This window comes from Notolepis coatsorum, assembly GCF_963971535.1.
Source record: "Notolepis coatsorum genome assembly, chromosome: 19".
Classification (NCBI taxonomy): Eukaryota; Metazoa; Chordata; class Actinopteri; order Aulopiformes; family Paralepididae; genus Notolepis; species Notolepis coatsorum.
The window spans coordinates 75,193,390-75,215,575 of NC_140183.1; the positions used below are offsets into that span (position 1 = coordinate 75,193,390).

At 44.2% G+C, this 22,186-nt stretch overlaps 1 protein-coding gene across 2 annotated transcripts in view; it reads right to left on the reverse strand.

Annotated features, from left to right (window-relative positions):
* Positions 1 to 20,472, reverse strand: part of jazf1b (JAZF zinc finger 1b) — a 107,007-nt gene extending 86,535 nt beyond the window's left edge. The window contains exons 1-2 of one of the 2 annotated variants that reach the window (XM_084335699.1): positions 20,335 to 20,472; positions 18,347 to 18,416 (exon numbers count right to left, since the gene is read on the reverse strand). In XM_084335699.1, coding sequence (XP_084191825.1) covers positions 18,347 to 18,386 — 40 coding nt within the window. In that variant the 5' untranslated portion in view covers positions 18,387 to 18,416; positions 20,335 to 20,472. The remainder of the gene's footprint in view (positions 1 to 18,346; positions 18,417 to 20,334) is intronic. The other variant, XM_084335698.1, reaches the window with a different exon arrangement.
* Between the last annotated feature and the right edge of the window lie 1,714 nt (positions 20,473 to 22,186).

Below are 22,186 nucleotides of genomic sequence, written 5' to 3' on the forward strand. Positions count from 1 at the left end.
TTGGCTCAATTTAGTTTCAATCAGTATGCATCTACAAATCATATTATACCAGGTAGCCAATTGACAGGAAATCCGTCAGACTCAGAATAAAAATTTACGGAATTCCGTCTCAAGGAGGAACACTTTAATGCCTGCGTTACACAATGATGGCAGAGGATTTGGCAATATTTAGGGTTAAACCCTGCAGCAGATTGACTGGAGAGGAGCTGAGGACCAGTCCAGACCAGCAGCAGCCCGACTGGAGAGGAGCTGAGGACCAGTCCAGAACTGAAGCAGCTCGACTGGAGAGGAGCTCAGAGGACCAGACCAGACCAGCAGCAGCCCGACAGGAGAAGAGCTGAGGACCAGTCCAGACCTGCAGCAGCTCGACTGGAGAGGACCAGTCCAGACCTGCAGCAGCTCGACTGGAGAGGACCAGTCCAGACCTGCAGCAGCTCGACTGGAGAGGACCAGTCCAGACCTGCAGCAGCTCGACTGGAGAGGACCAGTCCAGACCTGCAGCAGCTCGACTGGAGAGGACCAGTCCAGACCTGCAGCAGCTCGACTGGAGAGGACCAGTCCAGACCTGCAGCAGCTCGACTGAGAGGAGCTGAGGACCAGTCCAGACCAGCAACAGTATGTTCGCATGATGCACTAAATAAGGCTGCAGCTACATTGATCCATCAATGAACGGATAGAAAATGTATGCAAGGTATTACTGTCCATTGGTTTATTTTTTAATTAGAACATAACGTCAACACCGTCTGTCCAACAAATGGATACTAGACTTGGATCAAGATCAATGTAGCCACATAAAGTTAAAGATCAAAGTAAGCGTTCTACAGATATTGAGCGTCATTTTGTAAAATGTCCGGTATCACCGGTAATACAGGTGTTGTCATGAATTTCACATCACTGCGGCAACCCTAGCTCACTGCTGACTTTCATTATAGTCCCTCTTCGCTACCTTGGCAACTGTGTGACACACCTGTCACTTGACTGATGCCAGTGACAATGACTCAGAAAGCTAACATCATGCTAGGAAGCCTTTCTGTCAATAACTTTACCTGTGGTTAACAACTGTGAATATGATCTGACAGCATGTTTGACAAAAAGGCTGGCTTGCTTGCCAGACATCTCATTGGGTCTCATTCCCCAATATTTTCCAAAGAGTTCTCTTGGAAGACTTATCTTGGAACCGACTGAGACAGAATCAATGACAAGTTCACTCTGAGTCGTCAACGCGCTGGGAACATGTCTTAATGACTCAAACTTGTCTCAGCTGAGATGCCGCGATGAGGAATTTCACCGCTCTGAAACATGACGAACGCGCGTTACCGTCCGAAGCTCCTTATAAGGCAGCCTTTACGGAAGTGTGCAGATGAAATCGCAAAATGTCAATAGTTAGACACACCTGTCCAGCTCATTAGAATGCAACTGACGATGCAGCAGTGTGAAAATGGTTGCCGATAGGAAGCGCTTTGCAACCGATCAAAATGAGATTAGATTAATTGTATTGTCATCATATAGTAGAGCTTGTGGTGTGCGCGCGCACACACACACACACACACACACACGCAGTACTGTATAGCCTATGTGCGTAATGAATGAACGCAGTATAGGCTTATATTATTCTAATCATGACTTGTTTTATTAGGAGAGCAGCAAATATACTGCACTGCCCGCCCCGTAGACGTAGTACAGTCCACCATGCAGTCCACTGGTACGCCCCACTCTGGCGGCCTTATGTGTATACTGTACTTACTGTACATAAATAGGGCAGAGCATATAGTATCTACTAAATCCTAGTGAAATTCTAAATGTAATTAGAATAATATAAGCCTATATACTGTTCATTCATTAGACACGTAGGCTATACTGGCGCACACAAGACTTATGGAATATTAATGCAGTTTATTTCCACACGATTAGCTTTAGTTCTTATTTACTTATTTATCCACTGTCATTTCAGTGTTGGTGTATAGGCTATATAGTGTATTTCAATATAAGTTTAATTGATTAATGATATATTCGAAGGAATGCAGGTTTATAGCTATATCAAACAAAGGTCTGTCCCATTGTATACCAATCAATGGGATATATTGCATGTTGACCTGCATTCTTTCAAATGTATAATTAATCATTAAAACAGATATGTAACAAATAAGAAATACAAATTCCACAGAAGGCATTAAATAATTATTATTTTCAATAATTTCACAATAATTGCATAATTGTGTTACAATATCTGAGTAATTAAAGTAATTATACATTTGTCCAAAATAGCTGGTTCAGATATGGTTAATCCAGCTGCCCTGTGATCAGATGAATCCATATTATTTATTTTTCCAACATCAAATGCGTAATTTCTTATCGTACAAATATTGTCATATTTATTTTAATTATGATTAAGTAATTAATTCCAAGGAGGCCTGTAGTGTTGACATGAAGGAATCACTATGAGAACACAGTCTGTCAAGTTAATACAATTTTCAATTAGTCTATCAATCATAAGTGTGCTCCTCAGCACTCTTAAATTCTGCTCTCAGCCACGGTCAAATCCAATCTCAGGAAAATTTGGGGAATCACGCTACTAGCGTTAATATGTCTTACGTAAATGGGCAGAAATCTGCCCAAGTGGAAATTTTTTGTCGTAAATCCATTCGGGAATGAGACCCATTGTCCCCAAATCAATAACCTTTATTTCACGTGGCGGCTAAAATTTGAATACACAAATGTGGCTGGGGGAACTGATTCACTCAGCATGAATGGACTATAGGTCAATAAAAACAATACACACACAAAAAAAAACACAAAAAAAAAGAATTCCCCCCCCCCCCCCCCCCCCCGATTAATTTAGATTATAATCGATTCTAACATTTTCAAATCGATGCAGTTGAATCGTCACATTAGAATCGATGCATTTCGATTAATCGATGCATCGTTACACCCCTAGTTAGGAGTTATAGTAGTTATAATAGTTAGGAGTTATAGTAGTTATAATAGTTAGGGGTTATAGTAGTTATAATAGTTGGGTCAAGTAAAAAACTTAAAACCAGATTCTCAAACATAAACATGAAGACGGACAACACGCTCATCACAGACGAGCTGGATGTAGCCAATTACTTTTTTTTTTTTATCCACTTTTTCTCCCATTTTCTATATTTTCTCCCATCCCAATTTCGTATCATCCAATTCAACCCTCCCCTGTCACGGACGCTGTTTCTTGCTTCCCACAAGCCGGCTGCAATGTGGACTAAGTCATACATAGCACACGTAACATTTTCTTCACAAACATAGCCACAACACTGGTAAACAAACTACCCTCCCAGTCCCACTCAGGGCATTATGGGGTAGAACACATAGTAGCTTACTACAAAAACCTAGGGGTCCGCAAAGACGACTTCAAACTGGAAATGGTAACAACAGATGAGGTACTCAAAAAACTGAGCGCCCTCCAACCTTCTTCAGGAGGTCGGGGGTCAAGGACTACAGCCCCCTCAGCATCGACGGGGCACCGGTTGAGAGAGTCAACAGCTTCAAGTACCTCGGAGCCTACATATCCGAGGACTTGACATGGACCACACACATTAACAGTGTGGTGAAGAAGGCACGACAACGCCTCTACTTCCTCAGGCGCCTAAGGAAGTTCCAAGTCAGCCAGAAGATCCTTAAGAACTTCTACTCATGTACAATAGAGAGCATCTTGACCGGCAACATCACCTCCTGGTTTGGGAATAGCACTGCAAAAGACCGAAGCAGACTACAAAGAGTGACACGTGCAGCCGAACGCACAATTGGAGGGGGGCTCCCCACCCTCCAGAACATTTACTACAAGCGTTGCAAGGGCAAGGCTAAGAGAATCATTAAAGACTCCAGTCACCCGAACAACTGCCTCTTTGAACTGCTGCGGTCAGGCAAGCGATACCGGAGTCTCAAGGCGAGCACAGAAAGACTCAGAAGTAGCTTCTATCCCCAGGCCATCAGGCTGCTAAACGAACAATGAATGAACACTACACAACAACAACCACCAAACGCACATAGCACACACATCCACACGCACACACTCACTTTAAACAAACACACTGTAGCACCCACTCCACACACTTTATAGCACACACCCACTTTAAACAAACACACTGTAGCACCCACTCCCCACACTTTATATTTATGGATGAAGGATTGCACTACAACTCGTACACCTTACTGTAAATTGTACCTAAAATTGTACCTCATCCCATTTCTGCTTTGCACTAGATAGTACTGTACATTAGTACACTGCATAGTATTGTGTATTGTATATTATATGGTAACTCAGAACATTGTACATATGTCTATACCGAACACTGTGACCTCATTTTCTTCTTCTAAATTCATGCTATATTATGTTATTATGTTATTTGATACTATCTTGTCTAGCACAGTTTCTGGAGCGTAACAGTAAGAAGCATTTTGTATGAAAGTATTCTGTACTTCTGTATGACAACTATTAAAGAACTTGAACTTGAACTTGAACCTAACAAGGCCACTGGCCATGACAACATCCCCTCCAAATTCCTCAGAGACTCAGCAGCCGCCATCACCGCAGTCATCCTCATCACACACATAATAAACCTCTTCATAAAACAGGGACACGTCCCCAAGAACTTCAAAATTGCGAGAGTGACCCCTCTGCACAAAAAGGGCAGTAAATTAGACCCAGGCAACTACCGCCCTGTTTCTATTCTTACCTCCATCTCGAAAGTCATGGAAACAATTGTCTACGAACAGGTTGAAAAGTACCTAGCGGAAAAAAATCTAATCTACGAATTCCAATCTGGCTTCAGAACATCCCACTCCACTGACACATGCCTTCTCTATTTGAACGACCACATCAAACAAGAGGTGGACGGCTGGACGCGGGCAAATACTGCGGCATGGTCATGCTGGACCTACAAAAAGCCTTCGACACTGTCAATCACTCCATTCTGATTGACAAGCTAAAACTATCAGTGAGCTGGATGCAATCCTACCTTGAGGGGAGGGAACAGATGGTGGAGGTAAACGGTACCCTATCCCCCCCCTCACAGTGAGCTGTGGTGTTCCACAAGGAAGCATACTAGGACCGCTACTGTTCCTAATTTATGCAAATGACATGTCGTCAGCTTGTGACTGCAACTTGTTCTTGTTCGCAGACGACTCAGCCCTGCTGGTCTCTGACAAGAACAAGTTACAGGTTGAAAAAACCCTCAGCTCGGAACTAGGCAAAATCTGCATATGGCTCGCTGATAACAAACTATTATTACACATGGGCAAAACAGAGTCCATTCTCTTCGGTTCAAATAACAAACTCAGCAAGACCGACGGCTTCTCAGTTACAGTGGGTGACAATATTGTCACAAGGAAAGATGAAATTACCTACCTGGGTTCCATCCTAGAGCGAGGCTAATCTTTCCTGTGACAAAATGGCATCCAATATAATAAAAAAAAGTCAACCAACGAACTCGATTCTTGTACCGGATCTCCTCTCTGGTAAACAAGAATACCCTGAAGACTCTGGCAGGAGCACTCATTCAAGGGTACTACGACTATGCTTGCACCTCATGGTACCAAAGCACCTCAAAGGCGCTAAAAACAAAATTACAAACATCTCAAAACAAACTGGTCTGACTGCTTGACCTTACTCCTAGAACCCACCTCACCCCTGCCCACTTTGACAACCTAGGATGGCTTAGAGTAGACGACAGAGTACAGCAACTTGCAATGGGCCTGGTCTACAAGATACACTACACGACCAAGGTACCCATGTACATGTCAAAATACTTCCCAAAGGTCAGTGAATACCACGATCACAACACCAGAGGGAGCTCCACAAATCATGTTAAACCCAGATTCGGCTCAAATAAGGGACTAAACACGTTTCACAATTATGCCACATCAATGTGGAACGCCCTACCCAAAGCTGTAAGGAATGTGAATCACTACCCACTTTCAAAACCACTATCAAAGAACACCTAAGGGAGACTGCAATTCGAAACTGGCCCCTGTAAATGTCCTAACCCAACCCCCTCCAATGTACAGTAAATTACCAAGTATGGTCTTGTCAATATTCCAATGTACAGTTTTGCTTGTACAGTTGTACAGTGTTCCCCACCCACCCACCCCTCCTACCCAACCCCCACCCCACCAACCACCTCCAATGTACAGCCCCCCCCCCCCCTACCCAACCCCACCCCACCTACCCAACCTCCCCCAATGTACAGTTTTTACGTCAAATGTATATACTCTCTTTTCTGGACTCTTTTTGTATCACAAACAGTACTGTATTTGCAAATCTGGTATGTCATAAATGTATAGATGTAGCAGTACTGTCTATCTGTATGTCATGTATGTCATATATGTCCGGATGAATTGAAAATGGGGGACCCTGATGTAAACAAGACGAAAGTCTTTCTCTGGTCTGCATCCCCTTAACAATTGTGTGTATTGAGCTGTACTGTATTGTACCCATTCTGCAATCTGTTAATAAAGTTTTCAATCAATCAATCAATAAATCAAAGGAGTTATAGTAGTTATAATAGTTAGGAGTTATAGTAGTTAAATAGTTAGGAGTTATAATAGTTAGGAGTTATAGTAGTTAAACAGTTAGGAGTTATAATAGTTAGGAGTTATAGTAGTTATAATAGTTAGTTATATAGTTAGAGAGATACCTATGGTAAAACACTTTAGATGCTTGGGAGTGGAAATATTCCCCACCATAAGACAAATGGTGAAGCACAATTACATAAAAATCCAAAACAAAATCAAAGACGACCTTGATAGGTGGTCAAAACTTAAAAACTCAGTACAGGCACTGTAGCTGAGGGGTACAATTCCCTGACTGTATTGTTAGATATGATATTTAATACCACTACCTCATGTACTTTAACTTCTGGCCACCCAGTACAAGATATAAGTATGATGAACACTTTCCCACCTGATGAAACGAACCAACACAAATGTACCAAATCGAATATTTAATACAGCAAAAGGTGTATACAACATTCACTTAATTACATTTATGATTTGAAATATTGGATATGCACTTTTATGGCAAATGAGTATTCGTAGGTAAATCAACATTGAATGTCCAATCTCTGGTTGCGCAGGGAGTAAGTATACAACCTGGAATATTTAGGAAACGATAGCGATGGTACTTAAATGATTATAGCTGGATACACTAAGGGGGGGGGGGTCCCGCTGGTTGTAAGACAGTAGGAGGGGGGGGTTAGAGAAGCCGCTGGCGGTATCCCATCTGGCCGACGGTGTCTTGGGAGAATCCAAAGTCTTAGACACAGTGCCCACAGAACCTCGGGCAGCAGACGAATACAGCTGGACCCTCTGTGGAACGGTATCTGCCGGTCCACAACGGAGAGACGTGGTGCGACCTCACGTGTAGAGCGCCGCCTCACCTGGAGTCCTCTCCGGGGGGTAATTCCAACACTCGACAGTGTTGGCCTTTATCCATGGAATAATCAAAGCACACAAAGCATAATCCAAGAGCCGTGGAAGGCTCGCCGTCGTCGGGTAGAGTAATCCAATATACAGGTCCAGTCGCTCTTGACCCGGAGCTCCTCGGATGCAATCACCACTAGGGGTCTGACCAGCCTGGATAAGCGTCCAGATAACGTCAGGAACGATGGGGGTACTGATAACTGTAGAACTCGAACCGAACGATGCACCATACATAAATAGACTATTATTAGCTTAATAGAATACGTCCAACTCGACGGTATGGTGCCAAACTATGACCATTCAACTATTAATCTACACGATATCTCAATGCCTATTCTGGGCCAAGTAGGCCCTACTACACCGCACGTGCTTCGTGGGGAGGCTTTTGCGTCTGTCACTCTGTTGGAGGGTAAAGAACTGGACTAAAAGAAAGTTCTACTTTACGAGCGCCATATATATATGCGCTATGAACAAATAGTACCACACGTATTTCGCCCGACATATTACTGCGCGGAACCGGGGGTTTGCCTCGACATGTTAGGCGGCACGATTGAACTTGGACCTAGGGGTATGGCAACCTGGCGCCAGGTTCTCGTCCAATGGTAGAATGAAACTATTATGGGCTGTTTAGTAGAAACGGGGATATTCAATGCATATTGTACAAGGAATATACAGGGGATATCAAACGATATACAAATACAATTAAATATATATATATAAATAAATATACATATTCGGTTTAATCTGATCCTTCACAACAGGCACGGATCAATAGTTAAGATGGACGTACTACCTAGAATCAACTTCTTCAGCTCAATGCTACCGTTACCCCCTCCAGAGGGTTACTGGAAAAAATTACACTCCTCCACATACAAATTTATTTGGAATAACAAACCACCACGTATAAAAAGATCCACCGCACAGAGAAACAAAGCAGACGGTGGTATGGCATTTCCAGATTTTTTCCTCTATTTTAAGGCGTACACTTTAAGACCATTGACAACATGGTTTGATCCCCAAGCATTAGTATCCTGGAGAAAATTAGAAGAAAATATAGTAGCCCCACATAGACTGAAGGACATAGCATACACTAAATTATCAATTAAGAAATGCGAACGGAAATTTGGCCCCATAATTACTCATGTGATCCGGATATGGCGTGAAACACAAAAAAAACATTCTAATCCACATAAATGGCATAATCATACTCCCTTATTCAATAACAATGCACTCTTGATTGGAAAACGACCTATAAGATTCCCTATATGGGAAAAGCAAGGCATACACTCATTAGGTGATGTTTTTAACAAACAGGGTTTCTGTAGCTATGAAGAAATACGCAAAAAAATTTATCTCACCGAGTCCACAAATTTTTTTTTACACAGTTATTGTTAAGTTTGAAGCTACCAATTGAACACCACAGATACCACAAATTCTTCTATGAAAGAGAGACATCGAGAGGTTTTGTTTCAGATTTTTATCATCAATTACTAACGTCCTCATATGAAACCCTCCACCTAGACTCCGTCTGGAGGAGGGATATACCAGACCTGGAAAGCGAGAAGCCTGGGCAAATGTTCGATTTACATAAAGGAACCCGGACCATCAACAAATAAATCTTAACTACTGTATATTCACAGGACATACTTGACTCCTATAAGACTGAAAAAAATGGGTCTTAAACAAGACTCCAAATGCTCCTTATGTACAAATGGTGACGAGGGGACATTTATGCACATGTACTGGGACTGCCCACCAGTTAAAATATTCTGGAAAGAGGTGACCCAGCAATTATCAAATCTCTTAACTCTGAATATACCTGTACACCCCTCTGTACTACTGCTGAATGATGTTTTTGAGTATGCAGTAAATCCACAGCTAAAGAGATTGGTTTTATCGGGTATCACAGTGGCTAAAAAGCTGATAGCATCACGATGGTTCCAACCCGAAAAAATTTGCCGAAAGGTCTGGATTATTACATATCTCGATGTGATTTATCAAGAAATATCTACAGCTAGAATTTTGGGTCTCAATGAATCCAAAATGACAATGTGGTTAGAAGTGGTGGAGAAAATAAAAGCTAGCATATAATGGTAGTGTCTGGTTAGGAGCGAGGGATAATGGATGGATTATCCAATGGGGGGTCCGGGAGGGGGGGGTACGAGCTAGAGCATATGTGTATAGGGTATTAGATAGCAGGTATTGGGGGTATATCCTGTATAAGACATTTAACTATATGGTGATTTCATTGGATGTGCACTGTTAATAATGCTTGTATATCTTATCGTGTGTTGTCATGTTTGTTTATATGTTTGTTTAAAAAATAATAAAAAAATAAAACACAAAATAGTTAGGAGTTATAGTAGTTATAATAGTTAGGAGTTATAATAGTTAGGAGTTATAGTAGTTATAATAGTTAGGAGTTATATTAGTTATACTGTAATAGTTAGGAGTTATAATAGTTAGGAGTTATAGTAGTTAGGAGTTATAGTAGTTATAATAGTTAGGAGTTATACCTGTAGTAGTTATAATAGTTAGGAGTTATAGTAGTTATACTGTAATAGTTAGGAGTTATAATAGTTAGGAGTTATAGTAGTTATAATAGTTAGGAGTTATAGTATAATAGTTAGGAGTTATATAGTAGTTATAAATTAATAGTTAGGAGTTATACCTGTAGTAGTTATAATAGTTAGGAGTTATAGTAGTTATAATAGTTAGGAGTTATAGTAGTTATAATAGTTAGGAGTTATAGTAGTTAGGAGTTATAGTAGTTATAATAGTTAGGAGGCAGACAGCGTGTGCCATACATTGCCTCTCCACATAACAATCTCCTTTACTAGCTATTATCTCTTATCTTGGAAAAAGAATAATCGGCCAAAATAATTATACTGTGTTTATACTAATAATTACATGTGTAATAGCAGAATAACTGTAAATACGTAATACACACAGCAGTGCAAAACAATTGATGGTGTTTGTTGTAAGAGCACTGATGCCAGAGCACATTTGTCTGGATAGTGAGATGTAGCACATCATCCTACCTGGTTAGTAACATGGTTACTTACAAACCTTGTCCCAGAGACACTATACCAGAGGTAATCTAATATACTAGTGTATATTAACACTCTTTAGACAGACTGACTAATACACTAGGCTAGTAAGGCTACTATAGGTTTGGGAGGTAGAGCAGTCATCTGGCAATCCGGAGGTTCCCGGTTCGATTCCCGCTCCTCCCGGGCAGCATGTCGATGTGTCCTTGAGCAAGACACTAATTGCTCCCGATGAGCAGGTTGGCACCTTGCATGGTTGCCTCCGCCGTCTGTGTGTGAATGTGTGAGTGAATGTGTGAGTGAATGGGTAAAATGTGAGTAACAAATTGTAAAGCGCTTTGGATAAAAGCGCTATATAAAAAAGCAGCCATTTACCATTTATTTATAAATTTACGATTTACCTACCATTTACATATGTTTGGGCAAGGATTTTATCTCTCTGTACATCTTGTCCTTGCAATTCAACTCACAACAATGAATGTACTTGAGGCTACGACTCCACAGCTACCGTGCATATTTCACATGAAAAAAAGTTATTGATTTGGGGACCATGAGATGTCTGGCTACTGGCTAGTAAGCCAGCTATGGCTTACAGGTTGGGTAGCGGATGAATTTAGAACGGTGATTAATCTTGAGCCGAACTACGTGTGCATAACACAATTTTAACGCACACCTGCCAGCCAATCAGAAAAGAGTATTCACCCAGGCCATGGTATAATTGAAAATAACAGACTTGTTATGTCACACTTTATATTATCAATGCAGGTCTATGTGATGAACAGCAATTGGATTAGCCTATTTTCTTGCAATTGTACATACCGGTATGTGAAAAGATATTGTGACATCGATATAATGTAAGAAATTCTAGATGACTTTCGTGACATGGTTCTTTTTCATATCATCCAGCCCTAATTCATAGTGAGTGACATTAAAAGGTGCTATAGCAACACCTCAAGCCCCTGGTGCGTGACTCCCTCGACCCCCTGCAGTTTGCATACCAGGCAAACATCGGGGTGGAGGACGCCATCATCTACATGCGTACACGCACCTGGAGAAGCCGCGCAGCTCAGTGAGGATTATGTTCTTTGATTTCTCCAGCGCTTCAACACCATCCAGCCGTCACTGCTAGCGGAGAAGCTCTCTGCGATGCAGCTGGAGCACAGCTTGGTGGCCTGGATCAAGGACTACCTCACTAAGAGACCGCAGTACGTCAGACTAAAGGACAGTCAGTCTGACGTACTGGTGAGCAACACCGGCGCCCCCCAGGGAACTGTGCTGTCACCCTTCCTCTTCACCCTCTATACCTCAGACTTCTGCCGCAACTCAAGCGGGTGCCACCTGCAGAAGTTCTCAGACGACTCCTCCATCGTAAGCTACATCACCGACGATGATGAGGAGGAGTACAGAGCCCTGGTGGGGAGCTTTGTGGGGTGGAGCGACAGCAACCACCTCCAACTCAACACCAGTAAGACCAAGGAGCTGGTGGTGGACTTCCGGAGGGGCAAGAAGAGGCCCCCCCCGATTCCCATCTCCATCCGAGGGGTGGATGTGGAGGTGGTGGACTCATATAAGTTCCTTGGGGTACACCTGAACAATAAACTGGACTGGTCGGATAACACAGAGGCCCTCTACAGGAAGGGACAGAGCAGGCTGTTCTTCCTGAGGAGACTCAGGGCCTTTCAACATGTGCAATAGACTGCTGCAGTAATTTTACCAGTCTGTAGTGGCCAGCGTCCTCTTCTATGCTGTGGCATGCTGGGGAGGCTACATCAACTCAAGGGACACCAACAAGCTCAACAAGCTGGTGAGGAAGGCTAGCTCCGTGGTGGGAGTCGAGCTACCTAGACTAGAGGTGATGGCAGAGAGGGGGATGAGAAGGAAGCTGGCTGCCATCATGGAGAACCCCTACCACCCCCTCTACGACGAGCTAGTCAAGATGAGAAGCTTGTTCAGCCACAGACTCATACCCGCCCGACACTCAACTAACCGCCTCGGACAGTCCTTCATACCAGCGGCCATCAGGCTCCACAACAGTGGGCAGCGACTAGCGGCCTCCAGGCTCCACAACAGGGGGCAGCGACTGCTGCCAGACATTGACCTGGGACTAATGGAACCCAAGGAGGACAATAACACTACCTTAGGCTTACTGCACCTTATGTGGATACTGTGATACTGTGAATAATGTATATTTCAGTGGATACTGTGATACTGTGAATAATGTATATTTCAGTACTAGATAGTAAATTATAACACTACCTTATGCATACTGCACCTTATGTGACACTGTGAATACTGTGAATATATTTTTCAGCTAGTTAGATAGTAAATTATATTGACCTATTTGTTTACACTGCTCGTGTTGTTGTTTTTACTACCTGTACCCCCCCCCCCCCCCCCCTTCCCCCATGCTGCTATGATGCCTGTATTTCCCCAAGGGGATCAATAAAGGAATATCTTATCTTATCTTAGATAACATTTAGCGATTGAACCTTCCGGTTTGCATGTTTAAGACTTTCAGACGAATCAGTAAACGGATTTCACCATTGAAATCACCATTAATTGCACGTGATAGCCAGCTAGTGTTTCAGTCACTCAGTGGGCTTTTGAGAAATCATAACAGACAGACAGAGGTAAACACAACATTCATTTTGGACCTGACAACATTTATGATTAAATCACAATCATAATAATTGGGTTTTTTTTTGGGGGGGGGGGGGTTATACTTTTTAAAAGCTCTGTGGATTCGTCTACATAAAGATATTAAATAGTAAATGAACTGCATTTTTTTTTAATTATTATTAGGGATCCCCATTAGCTGGTGCGATAGCAACCAGCTAGTCTTCCTGGGGTCCACACACAAAAAAAAACATACAAAAACAATCACTATTGCAAAAACAAAATTATTAAAAGTCAGTACACACAATGCATAATGAAACTACTGTAACAATTACAAATATAGCGCTTTTTATCCAAAGCGCTTTACAACTTATGCCTCACATTCACCCACTCACTCACACATTCACACACAGACGGCAGAGGCAACCATGCAAGGTGCCAACCTGCTCATTGGGAGCAGTTATGGGGTTAAGTGTCTCGCTCAAGGACACTTCAACACTTTGCCAGGAGAAGCTGGGAATCGAACCGGGAACCTTCCGATCACCAGACGACCGCTCTACCTCCTGAGGCACTGTCGCCCCATTAACTATAACCTTTAAGAGGCTTACTCCAACATCTCCATAGGCTGCATGTAGGGCAGCTTTAAGATGGTGCAATATGTGTAATCTACATTTTGAACGTGACGTTGGACATAGGGAAGGGATTACTAGCTCCAGCTCATCAGGTGGACCCATGTCTGTTGCAGGCATTAGCTGTGAGACAGCACCCTGTTACTCATGCCACAATTATTACACAACTCACGTGACAGTCTCGGGGAAACAGAACTCTTGCATAAGAAATAAGCTTACATGTCCCTCGAAAATCAACATGAATTCTTCAAGTCAATTACTGTGTCGAAACACCAAGACAGTGAGGCTGCTGCTATGACACCTGCATTTCCCCAAGGGGATTCATTAAAGGAATGTCTTATCTTGTCTTAATGTCTTCTAGTGGTATTTCAAAGTAGGCCCAATAAAGGAATACTAGCCCTATAGACCTGTTCACTGTTTACAAACATACCGTGTTCGAGCCAATCAGCAATACCAACTGAGTCACATGACTAAGTTACCCCGGGCCTGCACAAGCTGCTGCACCAAAAGAAGTACAACAACAGGGCTCTATGGAGAAACCATAACACCCTGACTAAAAGTAGTTTCAAACGAAACCGGCTGGATGTCATTTAGCCAAATCAGCATGGCTGTGACTAGTGTGAGTCTTTCACCTTTTACATCTCTAGCTTTGGCATGGATTGATTGTTTAGATCGCTAGCATGGCTAACAAATGCAAATATATTGTAGTCTGCCCCGTTGTTCTGACCAGGATTACGTTCCTTTCTGCCTCGGGTCTGACTCTGCGCACGCATTTTTGTCATGATGTCGTCAGCAAACGGGTCTATATGATGTCATGTGGTATGCGTGACAGTGATGCATCCGTGCAGAAAAGTGAACACCTAAAGCCTCCACATCACCATGGTGATGGTATAGAAAGTCACGCCTCACTGCTGACATCGCCACATATCACAACCTCTTGTTAGCCTTCTCAAAACCATTACGACTGTCAAAGCTTCTTTCTTTCACCATAGGATCGAGGCCTCTGCCAAGAACCTTCGCAAACTGCATGCTACCATGTCCTCCCTCCTCACTAGGGATGGGTACCTTTCACATTTGAACCGATACGGTACCGGTACCTGTGAATCGATACCGGTACCCAACGGTACCTTTTTCCGACTCCGACTGCTTTGTTGTTGAATCAAGTCAAATCCTAGGTAAGCATATATTGTGCGTGTGAACGTTGACATGAAAAGAAAAAAGTTAAAAAAATAAATAAAAAAAAAAAGTTAAAAAGAAATTTCGGTATCTCACTTGAATCGATACTCGGTAGTACCGACGTGTTTCGGTTCCTCAAAAGTACCGAATTCGGTACCCATCCCTACTCCTCACCCCCCCCCCCCCCCCCCCACATCTCTCTCTGCCGAAGACTTTGCGATCTTCTTTGAGGAAAAAGTGGAGAACATCCGCACCTCCTTCTCCCAACCCCCACCCATTCCAAATACTGAATCGAGAACCTCATCCTTCACTCTGTCATCTTTCTCTCCCATTACAGACGCCGAGACCCTCACACTGGTAACGTTGAACCATCCCACTACATGCCAGCTGGACCAGATACCCTCCCCACTCCTCCAGACCATAGCACCAGACATTCTCCCATTCCTAACTGCAACCATCAACTCCTCCCTCAACTCGGGGGTGGTCCCCACCTCCCTAAAACAAGCCAGAGTCGCACTGCTGATAAAAAAAACCCAACCTTGAACCCCACCGTCATAGACAACTATCGTCCTGTCTCTCTTCTCTCCTCCTGTCTAAAACACTTGAACGTGCTGTATGCAACCAACTTACTGATTATCTCTTAAAGAATGACCTCCTTGACCCTAATCAGTCAGGCTTCAGGACTGGTCACTCCACAGAGACGGCCCTCATTGTGGTCACAGAGGCACTTCACTTAGCAAAAGCGAAAGGCCTCTCCTCTGTCCTGATTCTCCTAGACCTGTCTGCAGCCTTCGATACAGTCAACCATCAGACCCTCCTCACGTCCCTCGCAGGAATGGGAGTGGCTGGCTCTGCGCTGACATGATACTTCAAGGACCGCTCCTACCAAGTGTCATGGAGAGGGACCCTGTCTGCCTCCCGCCCCCTGCGGACGGGTGTCCCCCAGGGCTCGCCTGCACTGGCTCCCCATTGCCGCACGATATGCCAGGTCGAGGGCCTTGAAGCAAATTCGTGCGGCAATGGGGAGCCAGTGCAGGTCCCTAAGAAGTGGGGTGACATGGGCTGACTTATAGGTTTGAGATCAGGCGGGCGGCTGCATTCTTTTTTTGATCTACTTTTTTCTCCTCCTTTTTCTGTGATTTTTTCTCCCCATCCCAATTTACCTCTCGTGCCAATTCTCCCTCCCCTGTCCTGATCGTTGCTCGCATATGCCCCCCACTGGCTGGTTGTAGGGAGGATAGAAGCCTTGCATCACATGTCCCCTCCGATACATGTGGAGGCAGCCTGTCACATCTTTTCACCTGCCAGCGCGGACTCTCATTTGGCGAGGAGTAACGTGTAGGAGGCTCACACTGCCCCCGCCATTTTCCTGACTTTGCTGTGCAGGCGCCCCAATCGACCTGTAGGAGTCGCTGTTCACAACGACCAGACTACCACCCTTCGACTTCCCACCCGCTAACTCTGCCAATTGAGTTAGTATGACGGCCGGTCCAAGCCGGAGGCAACGCCGACAGCCGGATTCGAACCCGGTGTCTCTTGCGTTGGTGACGAGCGCAATGTCCGCTGCGCCACCCGGCTGCGTTCTGAATGAGTTGAAGAGGCTTGGTGGCAGTGGTCGGAAGGCCAGCAAGCAGTGCGTTGCAGTAGTCGAGGCGGGAGATGACTGTTGATTGGACGAGGAGTTGGGTGGCTTCTTTTGTCAGGAAGGGGTGGATCCTTCTGACCTTGCTCAGAAGGAATCTGCAGGTTCTGTTTGTCGCTGTGATGTGAGTGAAGAAGTTCAACTGGTCGTCGAGGACAACACCAACTACTGCCTCGACTACTGCAACGCACTGCTTGCTGGCCTTCCGACCACTGCCACCAAGCCTCTTCAACTCATTCAGAATGCAGCCGCCCGCCTGATCTCAAACCTACCAAAGTCAGCCCATGTCACCCCACTTCTTAGGGACCTGCACTGGCTCCCCATTGCCGCACAAATCCACTTCAAGGCCCTCGACCTGGCATATTGTGCGGCGAAGGGAACGGCTCCCGCCTACCTCAGGCCAATGGTCTCTAACTACACACCCTCAAGACCCCTACGCTCTGCATCTTCCGGCCGCCTCAGACCTACTCCTATCCGAGCTCCGGGAGGGTCATCAAAATACTTCCCAAAGGTCAGTGAATACCACGATCACAACACCAGAGGGAGCTCCACAAATCATGTTAAACCCAGATTCGGCTCAAACAAGGGACTAAACAGTAAACACGTTTCGCAATTATGCCACATCAATGTGGAACGCCCTACCCAAAGCTGTAAAGGAATGTGAATCACTACCCACTTTCAAAAACACTCTGAAAGAACACCTACGGGAGACTGCAATTCAAAACTGGCCCCTGTAAATGTCCTAACCCAACCCCCTCCAATGTACAGTAAATTACCAAGTATGGTTGTCAATATTCCAATGTACAGTTTGGCTTGTACAGTTGTACAGTGTCCCCCCCCCCCTACCCAACCCCCCCCCCCCCCCCCCCCCCCCCACCCACCTCCAATGTACAGTCCCCCCCCCCCCCACCCCACCTACCCAACCTCCTCCAATGTACAGTTTCTACGTCAAATGTATATACACTCTTTTCTGGACTCTTTTTGTATCACAAACAGTACTGTATTTGCAAATCTGTCATAAATGTATAGATGTGGCAGTACTGTCTACCTGTATGTCATGTATGTCATATATGTTTTTTTTTTTTATCCATTTTTTCTCCCATTTTCTATATTTTCTCCCATCCCAATTTCGTATCATCCAATTCAACCCTCCCCTGTCACGAACGTTGTTTCTTGCCTATCACAAGCCGGCTGCAATGTGGACTAAGTCATACATAGCACAAGTCCCCTCCGGTACAGCAGTCGCATCTTTTCACCTGCGCAGCTCGATCTCTCAGTGGCGAGGAGTAACGCGTGGGAGGCTCACGCTGCCCCCGACACTTCCTGATTCTACTGCGCAGGCGCACCAACCGACCTGTAGGAGTCGCTGTCCACAACGCCCGATCCCCACCCCCACCCATCAGTTTCCCACCCCCTAATACGGCCAATGTGTATTAGTATGAACGACCAGCTAAACTGAAAGCAATGTGGAGCGCTGGGCTCGAACAGGCAAGCCCAACGTCTCCGTCATTCGTGGCGAGCGCCTTGCCCACTACGCCACGTAGCCGCCCCGCATGTATGTCATATATGTTATGATGAATTGAAAATGGGGGACCCTGATGTAAACAAGACGAAAGTCTTTCTCTGGTCTGCATCCCCTTAACAATTGTATGTATTGAGCTGTACTGTACTGTACCCATTCTGCAATCTGTTAATAAAGTTTTCAATCAATCAATCAATCAATCAAAGAGAAGCCACCTATTCTCAGTCCTTGCCCCACAATGGTGGAACGAACTTCCTACCACAGTCAGGACAGCCGAAACCCGTCCAATCTTTCGCCATCGATTAAAGACACACTTCTTCAACCAATATCTGAAATAAAAATACAAATACAAATAAAAAATAAAAAAAAACCTAACTAATCGTAATCTTACTGTCATGCACTTGTCCTAATAAACTAACCTACACTGTAGCACTCAACACTTTGATGAACAATGTTATTCAGCTGATTTGAGTTGTGCCCTTCCTGATGACTTGTCGTACAGAACTTGTAAGTTGCTTTGGATAAAAGTGTCAGCTAAATGACTAAATGTAAATGTGACCAACTACCACACCGACTACAAATCTGCTCGACACGTCCGTCCATCCATGCCATGATTTATCCCTGCATTCCAGCGGACGACTTGGCCCCATCTCTCTTGGGGCTGTAAAGTTGTTTCAGAGCGCTGTGTGTGTGGTCAGAGGAGTCAGTCAGTGGTGTTCAAACAAATCGATCCTGGGACTCATCAGTGTATATTGTAACCGACTGCTTTTTGAAGCCCAACTCATAACTTAAAAAAGGGGCTCTTCACCACAGAAACAACGTTGATTTATTTTGCACATAATCTCAAATTCTGAACAGTTTTGCACACATTCATTTAGTTTGACAGTTATTGAGAGTAAATTCATGTGAATATGCCCACCAGTGATGTGACCACTCATTTACTCAACAATAACTGTCCAACCAAATGAATGTGTGCAAAACGGTTTAGAGTTTTTAGATGTGTGTGAGATTATGTGCAAAATAAGTGCCCCTTTAATTATCCATGTGGGCTAAAGGCTACCGTTGTTATACAATAAATGGGTTGAGTGAGATGAGGTAAAGGTAGCATGTCAGTTGATAACCAAATGTAAGGAGATCCTAAGTGAATAATGACCTTATCTTACCCCCATCCCTGTGTGAACACAGGCCCCGATTCAAACTCAGCTGTGTAGGGAAGAGGAGCTTCGTGTGACCCATATCCAAGTTCATACATATTCAACATCTCTCAGGGTGGTCTCTCAGGCAGGGTGACTCCCATTCATTCTAATTACAGTTCCACGTGCATCATCTTACACACACACACACACACACACACGCAGCAACACACCTTCACAGAACAGACCACAGCTGCCATGATGAAAGAACTACTCTGAGGGAACAGAGATGACAAATCATGCGAACTTGAAAGCACCACCTTTAAAAGATGCAGAAACAAACGTGTTTTCCACACGTTACTATATTGACTGTGTTACTATCTTGAGTAGCCAAAGCCACAAACATTTTGCACAATGGCTGAAAATGTATTTTAATATAAAGGGCTAGAAACGTAGTTGGCTATGGATGTAGTATGTCTTTGAGTGTATACCCCGACATGTCAGTAATAATGAATTACACATACAGTATTAGTTACAAAGATAAATAAATCCGTATTGGACATAACCAGCCTGTCACGACCGTCCGTGGCTCGCCTCTACTTCTATCGTAATAGTCAATCAAGGACGGGTTCTTCTTTTAAAAAGTAGTATGATTGATATCTCCATTCATGGAAATTGGATGGATATCATTTGTTATCATCTTCTGCAAATTCCAAGTCAACTCATGACATGACGCTTCCAGCCGGGCAGTTGTGCAGGCGGGCCGCCTGGCGCTGGATTCTGGAGATTATTAATATTGCGAGGAGCGGTGAAGCTGTGCGTGTACTCAACTCGTCGGTTCTCATTATGTTATTAATTATAAACAACGCGGGTCGGTCTACTGTCACGACAACGCCAGTAAACACAGCATATACCAATAATATTAATAATATAACGAGGCACACACATCAATAGCTACCACACCTAGCAACAGGGCTGTCAGGACGCAGGAAGTAACTTGCTAGCTGCTCGATAGTAGCCACTTCTTGCTAGTAGCTGCGAACCTCGGCCATTGCGGGGTCGCTGCTGCTGAAGCACATTATTTACATCATGTCGTCTCGACGCCGCTTCTTACCGATGTGGTTATCCTCGATGTGCACGATAAGTTCGGCCAACGACTCGAAGTGAAGTCCGCAGCCCCCGAACCTGCAAGTGTTGGAAAAGAAAGAGGCAGCGGCGATGCCAGTCATGGTCGCTGCTGCATTGGAAATAATGAGGGCAGCAGCGGTGGAGACAGACAGCGGCGCGAGCAGGCAGGCAGGCAGGCAGGCGAGGCGGACAGCGGTGTCCACAGCTGGAGGCAGCGCAGGGGCGGGTGTGCGCGGCGGGGCGGAGGAGGAGAACAAGGGAGGGGCGGATTCACCATCGTCGTTACCTGTTGAATGAGCAGTGAGCACTGACCATTTTTTATAGTTATCTCTTATCCTCGTCTGCCTCTTCTTTCTCCTCGCCGGTAAGGCCTGCCTTGGAATAGAGGCGAGCCCTTTACGCGGAATGTGTGTGTAGTTCTGTCTTCCAACATGGCTGCCTGTAACATAGCAACCATTGTTTTGTACCTGGCAATGGAAGAGACAACGGTTGCTTGCTGCTATGTGCAAAACGACGGTTGCATGTATTGGTATATGATCAATTATTAAGTATTACTGGATCTTGTAAGCAGGCCACAGTAGAACAGTAATATCATGCTTCCCAGTGATTGATTGATTGATTGATTGAATTGATTGATTGATTGAAAACTTTATTAACAGATTGCAGAATGGTACAATACAGTACGGCTCAATACACACAATTGTTAAGGGGATGCAGACCAGAGAAAGACTTTCGTCTTGTTTACATCAGGGTCCCCCATTTTCAATTCATCTGGGATCAGTGTCTGTCTACTCTACCACTGCACAGTAATAATTAGGCATTTTCTTTTGAAAGTAGTTACCAACGTTACAGGCAGCCATACTGGAAGAAAGAGAACTACACAAACATTCTGTGCAAGGCCTCTATGGGGCCACGTGCATCTCTGGAAGTACTATTAGTTAGTGCTTCTAGGTGCATATCTAAGGCATTCACAAACATGTGAGTAAGTGTTGCAAAATAAGGATGATGATATTATTAACTGTATTATGTGTACAATACATGACCTGTGCTGCTAACAAATTAGATTTAGTTGTACAGTGGCTGAGAGAAGGCGAACAACAGTTATATCTGAGGATTCAACCAGTTTGTTAATTTAGCTCCTCCTTATGGCCACCGTGTGGCAGTGTTGCTCTATAGATGAAAAGAGCATGTCTGACTCAATCTCTTCAATGAACACAAACCTCAAGGTTTTCAAAGGGATGCCCTCTTGTCTGAGATGAAGTCTTCCAGCTTTTTGAAAACCTTTATACTAAGGGTGTTTGCCGAGCACCCAATGCGCTGTACATTCACATATTCACACCTGGGAGCTGCCCAGTACGACCACAATCGGACACTGTTGGCAGCTGAGCAGTTGGGGTAATGAAGCACCTTGCTCAAGGGCACTATAATGGTGGGTGTTGAGAGAGAGAGAGAGAGAGAGAGAGAGGGAGGGGGGGTGCATTACCCTCCGCCCCAGATATTTGGTTGCAATGAAGGGGGGTGGGAGGAGTAATTTACTATTCCCTGTATCAGTTTCAGCACTTAACAGAAAAGGGCTCATATTTGGATACTCATATGGTAATGTAATATATGTAATATATTATAATATTTTAATGTGTAATAAGTGTAAAACGGTACTGTGTAACATCACGTTTGTTTCGGTGAGCAGTCCAAGTGATACATATTCATTGTCCAGTGTTTTTCCAGTTGAGCTGAGGGGGCAATTTCCCTGCTCAGGAAAAACTGAAACTAAACAACACTTTCATTATGATAGTATGATTTGCCAGATGCTCGTAGACCTCTAGTGCCCTGAACCCATT